The sequence below is a fragment of the Tyto alba genome, unplaced genomic scaffold (genome assembly GCF_018691265.1).
Source record: "Tyto alba isolate M040663 unplaced genomic scaffold, T.alba_DEE_v4.0 Super-Scaffold_22, whole genome shotgun sequence".
Classification (NCBI taxonomy): domain Eukaryota; kingdom Metazoa; phylum Chordata; class Aves; order Strigiformes; family Tytonidae; genus Tyto; species Tyto alba.
This window is the reverse complement of record NW_024881296.1, coordinates 34,103,300-34,117,498: the sequence shown is the minus strand read 5'-3', so window position 1 is coordinate 34,117,498 and position 14,199 is coordinate 34,103,300. Positions and strand designations below refer to the sequence as shown.

Here is a 14,199-nt window from a genome sequence, read left to right as displayed (position 1 = left end):
GTGCCTCCCAAGCTCAGCTACTCTGCGACTAAAACTCCCTGGGTAAGCGTCTGGAAAACCACCAGTGTGGGGTGAGGGGGAGTCGGGCACACTGGCCTTACGGAAACGGCAGCACCATTCCCCGCTACAACACGTGAACAATGGAAAAAATCATAGGGAACAACAAACATATTGAGAAAGTGTAATTAATGAGCTTACCAGTTTTATCCACCGTCACACTTCTTAAGGCTTACGCCCGCCAGAGAAATCCCATCTCTAAGCCTGGCTCTGTCAAGAGCTCACTGGTCTCGCCTCGGTGTAGCGCACTGAAGAGGCATCAACCCATTTTGATACAGGAGGCACCTAAATCCATATAGACTTAGAAGTCACAGAACAAGACTACCCGTCCCAGTCAGTGCACCACATGAACAGGTTGCACTGCAATCAGCTAATTTTTACACTTACCTGAATTTCCCCAGTAGAGAATCTGTAACTGAGAGTGCATCGATCACAGGCTGATTAAGAAAAAGAAAAAACCCAAACGCGCTAATTCTAAATATTTGTTTCTTGACACAACCTCCGATCTGGGAGGTAACTACCCTACCTACCCTATCTAAGTGGTCCTGGGATTCTCAGCAGTAAACGCACCAAAAAAAAAATCTGCTGGCAGAATTAATGATGTTATAGGAGGAAAAATAACGCACAGAATATAAAACAAAGTATTTATTGTAGCCACAGCATTTAATTTAAGAACACCTCAGGAATGTGGATGAGATGTAGCAAGTTTTTTATTCCTTTCTGTGTTAATCAGAGATACAAGCTGGAGTATTTCTGGGTGAGCAAACTTTCCTGCAAAGCAAAAGAAAGGCAAAGTTAATTAAAAACGCTCTCATTTTCCTACATGGGAAAGGCTGGCAGTGAAACATTAGCAATGGTGTCGCTTTAGCCTCAGAATAAATGTCAAATTTTTCTTCTGAGAAAGAGATTACTCCCAGTTTAATCCAACTACGGAATAACGGTAAGAGTAGTTACAGCCATCCTTCCCCAAAAACTTGTAAAAATATTTTGTGCTCTATTAAGACAATTAAGAGCTGAAAAGGGGATGCACCCGCCCCGACCAAGGTAATCCCATACTGTCTATCCTGCTACAGGAAACCACAGCAGTTACGGGTGCACTCGGGGTACATGCTGTGGCTCCTCCGAGGCACCAGCTCAGTGTAAGTTCCTGAATTCTGGTAGGAGGGCAAAGACATCAATCAGGAAGTGAAGTGCTCCACCTCTGTTGATATTGTCTTTTTCTCCTCCTGTAATCAAATTATTGCATTTTTCAGAGAGCTTATTTTCCTAATGAGTCACCAAGGTATAAATGAGACATGTCAGGGACCGTGTCTGGTGATTGCTGGCCCCCTTCCTGAGTTTGCCTGTGCCTAGTTTTTTCCCAGGATAGGATAACTTGAAGTCACAGTCCTTTTCTGGTGTTCAACTCCCTTGCTAAAATAAAGACTATTATTTTACCTATTTTTCTTTTTGACTATCGGTTTATTTTTGAAAGGATGAAAAGCAGTGGACAGAACAAAAAGTAATACAATTGCACCTACAACACTTCTCTGAGCTGATTCTTACATGTGCCTTGGCCAGGTCACACGAGGCCACAGCTCACGTAGGGATAACAAATTCCACTTCACCGGTTCATGAAACACTAACAAAGTAGAAACAAGCTGCTGTCAGAACATCGGTGAAGAGAAGCGTCCTTTACACCCCCTCTGATGTTACAGGGAGATCCTTAAAACACACGCAGATGTAATGAAAGTTGGGCACCTCTCTAGGTAAAAAGTGATGTAAAAGAAACATGGCATAAAGGAAATTCAGGTTCAGTACCTACAGATAAACGCACAGTATTTTCACACTGCAGTAAGTTTCCCCCCAAATATTTTGGGTACTCAAGCAATGAGTGAAATAACCTCACTTCCTCTGAATGTCTATCAGAAAAAAGACAATTAATACATTTCACTTCATTTTCAAAAGAAGAAGAACACAAAATGTCATACCAGCAGTTGAATCGTAAAAATCCTGCAGTCTGCCAGGTGTGTTTTCCAACTCTTCGTACTCAAATGCTTGCAGTATCATCTCACACTGATCCAACTGTTTTACAAACTTGGCTTCCGCAGTACACTGGTTTTCATATTCCTGAACAGATTTGCAGTTATAAGAAAAAAATTTTGTTGTTCTAAACCAAGAGTATTAGAAGCTCTTTAGATATCTAGAATTTTCTTCATTAGTACAAGCCACTCTAAATATTCACAACAGCTATGTCTTTCACTCTCTTTTTAAGACTGCTATTCAGCAAAACACTTTAAATAAGTACATGCTAAATTTCTATTAAATGTAACAGGAGTTAAGAACACAATTCTTTGGCATACTCTAAACATACCAAGTGTTTTGGCTGATTCAGGGATGATATGGAGACAACCCTACACAAAATACAAGTTAAATAATAGGTTTCATTTAACAACATTTTATACATAAAGATCTTTTCAGGCCAGACTAAGGCTATGCATTACCATTATCTATTTTTAAAGACCCACTTTGCACTTTTTTCCAGCACTTGCTGTTTTTATAAGGAGTCGTTCTTTACATTTCTCCCGTCACCACTTCTTAATCTCTTTGGTCTAATCTGTCTGAGCTGCTTATGTCTTTACGTCTCTCCTAGGAGATAAGGAGGGGAGTTGTTAAATTCTGAAGGGGAGGAAACCCCTTAAATCCATTAATCTCTCTGCTATCTTCTTCCCCTCTCCCCAGTCTTCACCAGTATACATTTGTGAGTCATTCACATTTCTAGGCAACAATTTTGCTGTCTTTTGCTTCCAGTGATGGCTGTGGACAGGTTTGCCATTTCATTTTCTCTTTCCTAACTCTACTGCACTGTATTTCATGTCTCATCAGCTGATCCTCTCCCAGCTTCCAAAACCAAGCACAGGAAAAGGCTCCTACCACTGCAGGCTACCATCTCCCTGACACCCTCAGCAGGTCTGGCCCCCTTCATCACCACCACCACCAAGAACCAGACCAGAGGCCCAGGCCCACACTGGACCCACCCGTGTTTTCAGATCCACACAACCCGTGACACACCACAGTTGTGCAGAGGAGAGCAGCACCAAGTGCAGGAAGAGTTCTATCTCCTGAGCACAGGACACGGCATCTCTTTCTGCATCTTAAGGCTCCAGCTGTGGGCATGGGTGTCATTCACAGTGGCATGATCCTGGGTTGTAACTCCAGCACAGTGATGCTCAGGTAAGTGTCCTGGTCTTTCCCTGTCTGACATACTATAAGGAGCATGTTTGTTCTTATGCTTGTTGCTTTACATTTGAAAGTCAGAAATCCGTATTATTTCGATAGCCACCACTGATTCATATACTACTCTATTTGGATTTGAACGATGCTTTGCATTTTTCAATTACATTTTGATAATTATTTTAGTAATCAATTTCATTTAGACATTTTTACACCTTCCTTTCCTCCTTCCAATCCGAGCTTTGGCTCATCTTTAAAACGTTCAAATACTACTTCTTAAGTTCTTAAATCTATTTCTATTCTTTTTCTTTTTTGGCCACCAGAGAAAACAAACTCTTGGCAGTATTACAAAGGAGAACTTCAGGAGAAGGAGAACTACGGCCGTTTGCTTGTAAAGGTCTGTCCCACCTCCAGCAATTAACTGGGAATATCAATCTGTTACCAACCTCTCTGTGCCACACAACCCACCGGATCTTATTCATACCTCAGTTCACATTAACCTCAAGAAACATCAGCTATTATATGTGCAACTGTGCACAGTGCTGAAATAAACACTTACTGATTCCTCCCCTCAGGTGTTTAAGAGTGTGAAATAACAGTATACTCTAAAAAAACAGTAACTGGTCTCTCAAATGCCACAGCCTGACTTTTTAAAAAAAAGACTCCTGTACTTTTGCTCTTGAAAATAAAAGAGCTTAAGTGTGCCAACTCATTTAATTTTTTCAAATATATTCTGGGTTAAATTATAAAGTGAAAATATATCAGAAGCATCTTTCTACTACCCTTCTCCCCTACCCTACACTTGCAGAGAGCCCACCAACACAGCCCAAAGCAATAATCCTCCTCAGGCTGAAAGGGAAAGGGGCGGAGATGAGGGCAGAGCAGTGCAGGAAAGACTTGCTAAAAGCACCAACAAATTTTTGTCCTGGCCACTGTTCGAACAGCTCTGGGCCACAGCTTCCTTCACTCACAAAAAGAAATCAGAGGGAAATGCCTCTGGCTAGCTGAGAGCAGAATACCACACTAATAGAATACCACTTCTTATTTTCTGCCCTCTTCTTTTTAAGAAGCACCTAGTTGTTCCATTTAAAATAAGACTAGAGGGACTACACGCGAATATTAGATTTTTAGGTTACACTCGCGGCTATGTGAGTTACATTCATTGGAGACTCAATGCCAATTAATTACCCTAAAGGTAGAAACAAAGAACAAATGATCAAAAGTGTGCATATGTTAAATTACGGTTAATGAGAATGATAAAAAGCTAACATGCTGAAGAACTAACTGCATACTGAACCAGTACAATCATAAAAGAAGACTGAGGCAAAGAAAAACAATATTCGGAAAAAAAAAAAAAAAAAAAAAGTCTTACAGGACTAATCTGATCTATCAAAAACTCTTTTCCCTCAATTATAACAGCTTCTCAAGGGAGAAGGAACTAGTGCTCACGAAACAAATGCACACACATTATTTCCCAGGTCTGGTTATGATGGTTTACCCCCTTTACCTTGAATTATAGCACTGAAAACACATCCCCCGTTGCCAGTTTCACCACACAACTACAACAAGAAAAAATCCCAAACAAACAGGCTGCTGTAACAAAAGGCTGAAGTTGGCTACAAATATCTGGAATTTAAATATAGTCCAAGTGGGAAAGTAAGAATGTCAGCACAAAATACAGTTTCAGCTCACAGAGTCCAAGAAACATGTAATGCTTTGTATGCAGCAACATGTGAACAAGAAATTGTTGATGCACTTGTCTTCATGCGACTGTATGCCAGGAGAAGATAAAGCATAGTAATAATAAACTTGTATTGTTTGGAAATAATCTAATGATCCCTAGTTTGCAAGTATAAAAGATCTTATCAGTTAACAGCATGAGTTCACATTAAAAAGTTAAATCACCTTCAAACAGAGAAGATACTTTCCAACACAAACATTTAAGGTACCCAAGACCAGCCAGCAGTCTGTGCTGTTTGCAGAAAAGAACTGTTCTGGGTCAGTACACCACATTTAAGTTTAAACCAGAAATTACTACTAAGTATTTTAGCCTAATGGGCTGTACGATAAAGAAATGGAAGCCACATAAACTATTACTTGCAGAAAATACTCCACAGCATCATCAGCTCCCATTATTTTCTCCTGTATTAAAAGATCATGAGCTGCAAATGGCAAGATATAAACAAAGGAGATGATGTAGTGAAAAAAAAACAGATTTATATCTAAGAGGGCTGGATATAGAAGACAAACTCTTCCTTCACCTGCACAAACCAAGCCCTGGACAGGTTCATCTGGAACTCTAAGAGGCCAAAGGCAGAAGTTGGTTATTATACCAGTTTGGGTTATCTATTTGAAAAGGATCCCAAAGTGGCCTTGACTCATACCATCAGCTTCATCTCCCAAGCAAATGAATCCATCTTGCTTGAGGTCAAAATAAGAGATGACACAGTTTCAGTGATAAACAGGACGAGGACAATGGGTCACCCTGAATTTTAGAAAAGGATTAAAAGAATGCAAGCTTACTTCCCAGAGCTCATAAATTTCTTTTCTGATGTCCTCTGATAGAAGATGGGTCAGTTGTTGCATAGCTGCCTGAAAAAAAGAAGCCATTTCCATTCATCCATTTTGTGAGCAAGCACATTTTTATCCTATCTTTTTAAAGAATGAACTACTTGTTGCCAAATTTGTAAAAACATACACTACACTATATTTTATTCTAAAGCACACACGTACATAAATCTGCCAGAGAAACAGTAGGACCACGCAGCAGAGAATCTTTTCTGGGAGCTGCTTAAGTAAATTTTTAGAGAACTAGTCTAAAACATGAAAAAAACAACCTGAATGTGCTTCCAGTATCTTCAAGAATCCAAAGCAAAACAGGCAAGTCAAATGCCAGGAAACCGCCATCAGTTATCTGCTCTGCCTTCCAGATTTAACTAGTAGTGACAAAATTTGAACTTAATAGGTTACAGGTGCAATTCATAAAGCAGCTTCAATACTAACTGCCAGTGTTGACAAGCAACTGTCCCCTCCCAAACACTCAACCAGCACATTTCCACTAGCAGGACTGAGAACAGCTACTGTCAGGCTGGCAACATAACAGAAGCCTCTAAAAATCTTCAACTTTGAAAAACGAGAAAAAAAAAAATCCATTTAATACCCTGCAGCAATAAAACACAATGCTCCCAGACTGAGATACCATTTGTTCAACAACAAAAATCTTGGTGTGAGGTTTAAGGCAGTATCAAACCGATGGTATAACCAGCAAGCAGAAATCATTCTGCAGGCTCTTAGTGCTCTCCCGGCTGAGCAGTCTCGTTTCTGTGCTATTTCTACTGTTTTCCTAGTAGCACTAAAGGCTGCTTCCAAAACAATCAACATCACAGGCAAGACAAAGGTTTTGTGCCGTGACTGTTTCTCCACTTCAAATACAGGGTATAGTTTCCCAATATGCCTGAACTGAACCGGCTGCTCCCCACCACCGAAGCAGCAAAGTCTTATTCCTTCCCACCTCCTTCCAGCTCTGGAACTCATCAGATCTCAAGGTCACCAGGCCAAAATGACTTACCTGGCAATAAAAACCAAACCAGACAACCCCAAAGAAAGAACCCAAACTTTCTTTCATTTTATTTCAAGTTCATTTTCTGGTGCCTTAGCCGTGGTGAGACTAGCCAATTAAACTTACTGCACACACAGCAAACTTCAGAACCAGCTCAACATCAGCTGTAGAGCAAAGGGAAAAAAAAAGGAGAACTCTGCAGCAGAAGCAGCATATTGATAGTTCAGCTCAAGCCACTTCATGAAGCCGCTACCCTTGGTGTATTTTTACAACAAAGTATTTCAGTCAGCCTAAATGTTTAATGCTTGACCTTCCTTCCCACAAAGTCAACAACAAAATCGTCACTGAGTGAAATTGGAGCAGGAGCTGCAAGTACTTAAGAAAACTTCTTAAGCATAATTAGGCATTCAAATATCTTTTTCATTGCCTGATCACAAATGAGAATTCCCTCTAAGCAAAGTTGAAGCCTGATCCTCAGTGACAAAACAACCTTTGGAGGCTTCCAGGAAAGAGGTTTTTTTGATTTATTGTAAGAATATACTAGGAAGTAGATTGAAAAAAAGAAATACCAAAATTGCAGTCAGTAAAGACAGTTCTTCAAGAATGATGAATACCCCTTTGATCTTTAATTTCCACTTTCTTAGCAAAGAGCTTACTTCCAGAGTTAGTCATAACCCACCCAGCTCCCAGTTTTAAACAGGTAAGCATAAAAAGTGGAGAGGAAAATAATCACAGGAACAGTAGTTTTTTTTACACTCTTTGAAGAGCTAATTGTAGCCTCTGAAGAGGTTCTGAGGCATCACGTTGCCCTCTAGCTGTGGTTAGAGGAGTGCTTTACATTTTCTTCAAATAATGCAGCAGACCAGAAATGACAAACCAACAGTCTGGATATGTACGAGGCCAAAAATAAAATAACTCCAGGCACACTGCACTCAAAGACTCATGACCTGTGCACCCATGTCTGAAGTCCTGTGCAAAGGATTTAAATAAAGTATCTGTCACAACCACACGATCTGGCAACACACAACTATATGCCACAAACTGTCATCCACCCCTCTTGGTGCACCAGCTCCCTGCTCCCCACCTCTTGGTAACACCAGTCAACATGACCAATTCAGGAATAAACAGCCAACGTGAAGAGCACTTCAAAGGTTCACCTTCTTAACTTGGTGAAGTTACACGTACAAAAATCACAAGTAGAAAACTTTGGTTGGTTGTGGCATACTTGCCCAACGCCAGTGACAGTATGATGTTGCTTAGAGGGTCTCTTCGCTACCACCGGAACATTAGAAACATGCAGAGCACTTTGCAGATGTGGCTTCGCTCCTTATGTCCTCACCTCTTCTCTCCTGTGTTTTTCCTCTTTTGAGATATTATCTGCAGGAGCAATATCTCCAACAATGCATTCAGCCATATCATGAACCAAAGCTAATCGTATGCATCTGAAAAGAAGCAAAGACAGAATAGTTTTTCAGCATTTTAACCTCAACCTCGTTATTCATAAAGATAAGAGACTGCATAATTTATTCCCTTCACATATTTTAAAGGGTTTTTTGTTTTTTTGTTTCATTTTATGTAACATTTAACTTCTTTGGTAAGGAGAGTAGCTTCCACCTAGACATGAATTTCATTCCTGATTTCTAGCTACTGCTGCCTGTACATGTAGATTCACGTATAAACACAGTTGTTGTAAGCCTGGCTTCTGGAGATTTTGTGATAACTAACTACATTATACGCTCCACAGTAACGCTGCAGCAGGTAGAAGTTAATCTGATGGGAGCCATCCCCAATTCAGTATATAATCTGACACTCACAGCTCTGTAGCTATGTCAATCTGCAGCAGAATGCTCAAAAAAGCCTTTGCTGTTTTCATCAGCTCCTGAAGGGCCAAAGCAAGCACGATCCCACACTACACAACTCATCCAACACTAGCAGTGCTTTCTCTGTACGATTTCTGAGGTTCCTTGCTGCTGCTGAGAGCTAACTAAATCTATCAAAATGCACAGAGTGCATAGATCTGCCTTTGCTGTCTGTTGCTCCCAACTGTGTTTTAACTGAGTGCCTTCAAGCTTTGCTTGCTTACGGCTTGAGAGAAGGCCAGCTCAGAGCCCCTGCACTAACAACTTGCCTCAGCACCCGGAATTGAGCAAGGGAAGTCTTTAGCCCCTTTCAGCTCTCCAGGCAAACAGCACCCTGTCCAAAGGATGGAGGGAAATGAAGAGGGGGAACGATTTCAAACTCCTTCAAGTGTGTTTTAGCTTGAAGAGGAAGAGCTTTTAGGAACTCTGGTTGCAAATCTCCCACGACATTAACGGACGGTCATGATAGCCAGAGGCGCTCTCACCTGTCCTTGTTCAGGCTTTTGTCTTCACTCACCAAAGCCATCATCGCCATTCTGTACATATGATCGGACACGCTCTCTGGCTTCGCCACGTTCCTGTACACCCACCCCGTCCGTGGGACCCTCTGCGCGAGGAGAGCGAGCGTCACAGCAATGCAAGCGTTACCACCTCGCCCCCCGAAGGGCCTCGCCCCGGAGCCGCCGGCAGAAATCCCGCCCCACCGTGACCGCCGAGCCCCGGTGAGCTCTGGCACCCCCGGGAAACCCCTGCCCCAGCGACCGGGCTCCCCCGAGGCGCCTTCACGCCTCCTTCGCACCCACCCCCGCAGCCGCCCTCCTCAGCCCGCCGGGACGCCCCCCGCCCTCCCCGCGGCCGCCGCCCGCCTCTCCCCGCGGCAGCCCCAGCACCGGGGCCGGCCGTGGCCTCCTCCCGCCTGCGCCTCCCACAGCCCGCCCGCCACCGCGGGCGACAACCGCGGCCGCCCGGCCCCGCCGCCCCGCTCACCTTGAGCTGCCCCAGCAGCCGCAAGAAGGGCAGCAAGCAGCCGCCGCCGCCGCCCGCCCCCGCCGCCATCCCCGCCCGCTCCTCCTCTTCCTCCCGCCGGCCCACGCAGCGGGCTCGGGGGGTGCCGGGGAAGGGGAAGTTGCGGCCGGCCGGGCGCCTCCGCCCCGCCCCGGCGGCGGAGCGACGCCTCTCGGGCTGCGGCCCTCGGGGCGGGACGGGGCGTGGGATGTGTTCTGTGGGGGCGTGGGATGTGTTCTGTGGGGGCGTGGGATGTGTCTGTGGGGGCGTGGGATGTGTTCTGTGGGGGCGTGGGTGCCGGGTGTGGGGGGGAGCCGCATCCCCAACGCTGTGGCCCCTCAGGGAGTAATTAGGAATGGCGACTCGGGCTGCGATTGCAACCAGGAAGCCGGCGAGGGAAGGCGGGGTGCGCTCACGGGCACGGCGGCGGCGGTGTGGGGAGGGGAGGGGTGGGGAGGGGGGTGAGTGGGTGGTGTGGGGGGTGTGAGTGGGTGGTGTGGGGGGTGTGGGGGGTGTGAGTGGGTGGTGTGGGGGGTGTGGCCGCTCCCGGGGTGCGTTAGGGAGGAGGAGGGGGCAGTCCTGCGGTCAGGAGTAGCTCACACGGCAGTCGAAACCGGTGGAGTCAAAGCAGTGAACTTCAGCGTACTTTAAAAACAAACAAACAAACAAACAAACAAAAAAACAACAAAAAACCCTACAATGGTGAATTGTGCAAAATCACGTAGTTATTCAGAGAGGAGATGGGAGGTAGCAGAGTTGCTGCACTCAGGAGTTTTAAATTATTCAACATGTAAAAGTGATGGGAGTGCCTGTAGCCAGACTCCAGGAGGCCCCAGAATAATTTAAAACTCTCGAGTAAATTACTGTACAATCAATGGATTTTCAAAATGCATTGCATTTCTTTGTTATTTTTATATTGCCAACTGAAGTAGCAGAAAACAATTTGGATCTGGCAATGAAATACTCTGTTTTCAGAAACGAACATCTGCAGTTTGCCAGATATCAACAGATGGCAGAGTATTTTTATTTTTTCTCATGTGTGTACTTAAACACACTCCCAAATTAATAATAAAGCCCAGACGACATTTTGGTGGCCATTCTAAGGCAATCTTCCCTCAATAAACAAGAATCACAGAGCAGGAAACTCATCAGCTTTACATTGGTGCACGATCATAAACAGGTTGGTTGGAAAGGAGCTCCGGGTGTTACATAGTCCAGCCACCCTGCCGAAAGTAAATCACAGCTCTTGAAACCATCCAAAATAATAAAAAAAAAAAAAGATAGTTTGCCCAGGTTAACTACCTTCCAAATAAATAATTTGTTTCATAATGTTCCTCTTTGAACCTCCCAAGCCACTTTCACCTGTGGTTTCCCGCTGTATTGCCTACCACTTCCAATGAGAGTTTAGCTCTGTTGTATGCATAAACCCCCTTCGAGCAGTTGTAGGTTGCTGCTGTGTGACCCCTTACACTCTTCAACAGGCAAGACAGGCCCAGGATCCCTCAACATCCCCGTCAAGGTGATGAGATTTACATCCTGATCATCCTGGTAGCCTTCACTGGAGGTGCCCCATCTTGATCTGGGGAAGCACCAAACTGGGCCTTCCATCCAGCCCGGGCCTCACCAACACCCAGCAGACGCGGGCAGTAACTTTCCTCAGCCTGTTGGCCACACTCCTTCTAACGTAGGCTGCTGTGCGATTTGCCCTCGTTGGGACGAGAGCACTCTGTTTGCTCGTATTAGACGTGGCTTTCACATAACCCCAGGTCCTTTTTGGCAAAGCTGGTAGCCAGCCTGTTTCTTCCCAGCCAGTACCAATGGAAGGGCTTATTCTGCCTTGGGTGCAGGGCTGAGCGTTTCTTCTGGTTTGTGTTTCTCCTTGATGAACATGGTAAGGCTTCTGTCAGCCCAGTCCTTGAGCTTCTCAAAGTCCCTCAGAACCGAACGCTCTACAGTTTGGTGTGTCAAGCACCCCCCGAACTTAGCGTTATCTTAAAATATGCCGAGGGTGCATCCTGTCCCATGGTCCAGGTGTTTGATGAAGACAGTGAACTGTACGGGCCCTGGTATCAACCCCTACAGTACTCAACATGTTCTGGGCCTTCAGGCAGGTTGCCAAGCCACCAGTTGCCACCACTGAGCCCATCAGCAGAGGCAGTTTTCAATACATCTAGCAGCCAGCTTGTTCATGCTATATTTCCCCAGTTGGTGAGTGAAATTGCTGTGGGAAATTATTTCAAAAGCTTTACTGAAATCAAGATCTATTGTGTCCACTGCTCCCTCCTTGTCCATGTACTCAGACATTTCATCATAAGACACAGCTGGGTTGGCCGAGGGTGATTTGTCCTTCACAAATACATGCCACGTGTTCTTGATTGCCATCTTGTCCTTTACAGGTCTCCTTCTAATTGAGCTTCATCAACTTCCTTTCTGCATCTTGCAGTCTCTGCAAACTGAATCTTTCTGATTTTCTGAATGGTTGTCAAATACCCACTGAACTCAGACAATCATAAAAATAACACAGAGAAATTTAATAATTTGCATTTTAAATGAGATGCTGTATGTAGTTCAGGAATGCTGTTTTTAAGACTAGCTGATAACAGATGCCTTGTCTTTTAACTCTTCTTGAATTGTTCTATTCAATGTACATGTTTAGTATTCATAGCCCTTTAAATCCAGGAATCCACATGCTTTTGAAATTCTTTAATAATTCTTTAATATGGATGAGTCTTGTACAGCACACATGAGGAGGCATGATTTTCAATTCCATTGTGTGACAACTTCTTTGCCACTGATGTCATTTCGATACATTTCTGGAATCAACTCTTCTATGACATTAATGAGGTTGGGCTCGCAGGCCCTGGCCTTGGCTGTCCATTTAGTTTAGAGAACACTATCAAAAGCAGCATACCCACATTCACATATTGATTTTCTGGTGCACTTAATATCTCTGCTCCATCTGAACCCTCTCAACCCTGAGCTGTGAATGTTCTGGAGACCTGAGGTTTCCCATGTGTTAGGAAGAACAGAAAACTGGTGGGTAACAGGATGGCAACGACATCATTTAACATTGTGGTGGAGAACAATTTCTCAGGCATCAGCTATAAATAATGTCTTGGTTTATTTTTTTCAGCATGGATTTCTTTGAAAGTGTATACTCACGTATGTACTCGTGTGAGCCAACACACGCAGGACGCAGGAACAACCACAAAATCATGGATGAAACGCAAAGACTAAATTTATTTTCGTTACCTCGCAACCCAGGGGATCTCTGCAGCAGCACCCGGGCAGAGGCATGCAAGCGGGGATGCCAGCACTGCGGAGCTCCATCCTTGATAGCCAGAAAGAGGGGAAGAAAGAAAAGATCTCAAACCTGCTGCTTTCACCTGTGTACATGAGGGATTTTCGCAGGCATAGCTTTACACTGTGCTTTGATCTTTCCCACAGCAGGGCAGGAATCTCAAGGATGTTTGATAGGTGCCTCTGAGCCTATCACAGGCCTGTGTTACCTAAACACAGACGTTCTACCAGCCAAGCACACAAAGCTAAACAACAATTAGTATGATATGTGTGTTTTTCGACACCCCAGCTGCAAGTTGCTTATAATCCTCCTCCTCAATCTTCCGTTGTCTTCCCATAGTACCATTTGTGTGGGATAAAACGTACACAAAATACACTTGTACTCAGTGCAACTCTTTTAATTATTTTGTATTTCTATTTATGTAACTTTTATATTTGTGTAATTTTTGTCATATTTGTAATATTTTGTAATGTTTGATTTTATGTAATTAAATGTATTTATATAGTGTAGTTTTTGTAATATTTGTAAATTTTGTGATATCTGTATGTATATAATTCTTCTGCGTGTGCTTTGTGTGCTATTTTTGCATATTGCTTATTTACAATATTTTTCTACTCAGTCATTCAGGGACAGTACTAGAGGTACCATTTATGAGCTTTTCCCAGTACTTCTCTTCAAATGCATCACATATATTATTAGATGCATAGACTCTCTGTAGGCTGGGGGGTCATAATGTAGGACAAATTTCAGCTCTGTTAGAATCTGATGTGATTTTATTCTTGACTGACTAGCCTGAAAACAGAAACAAACTTGGGATGCTCAGCCCCTTGCAATTTTAAGCAGCTTTTTTATTTAAATCAGAAACTTTAGAAAGTATTTGCATAGTCTCCCTGCAGGATATTAAGATAGTGTTAAGGCTTAAATCTCAATCTTTCATCAGTTTTGGATGTTTTTTTTTTCTCCATCTTTTTACGGAACAGATGGCAATTCCAAAGGAGAAATTCCAAATTGTTACTGCAGAGTAATTATTATTTGGTAGCTGGAGATGGCGCTGTCTGCCCACAAATTTCTGCTTCGACCACATTTGCTGCTGCCCACTGCCAGGCTGAAATTATGATTCAATTTCTTTAAGAAATAGCGCTGGGGAAAAGGAGATGCTTTACACATTTGGCGCAGTAATATGAAAGTCATCTCCACAAATTCCA

General features: G+C 43.6%; 1 protein-coding gene across 1 annotated transcript; it reads right to left on the bottom strand.

Moving 5' to 3' along the window:
* Positions 1-687: 687 nt before the first annotated feature.
* On the bottom strand, positions 688-9,876 carry HDDC2 (HD domain containing 2). The gene is made up of 6 exons (XM_042795799.1): positions 9,676-9,876; positions 9,174-9,295; positions 8,169-8,271; positions 5,794-5,862; positions 2,028-2,166; positions 688-828 (listed from the first exon to the last, which is right to left on the bottom strand). The coding sequence occupies exons 1-6, from the start codon at positions 9,742-9,744 to the stop codon at positions 737-739; spliced, it is 594 nt and encodes a 197-aa protein (XP_042651733.1). The 5' UTR covers positions 9,745-9,876; the 3' UTR covers positions 688-736.
* Between the last annotated feature and the right edge of the window lie 4,323 nt (positions 9,877-14,199).

Coding starts and splice junctions, on each gene's coding strand:
- HDDC2 (XM_042795799.1), bottom strand. CDS start 9,744: ATGGCGGCGGGGGCGGGCGGCGGCGGCGGCTGCTTGCTGCCCTTCTTG. Junction 5,863..8,168: donor AAAAACACAGGAGAGAAGAG/GTGAGGACATAA, acceptor TCTTTTTTTCAG/GCAGCTATGCAACAACTGAC. Junction 829..2,027: donor TTTTTACGATTCAACTGCTG/GTATGACATTTT, acceptor TTTGCTTTGCAG/GAAAGTTTGCTCACCCAGAA.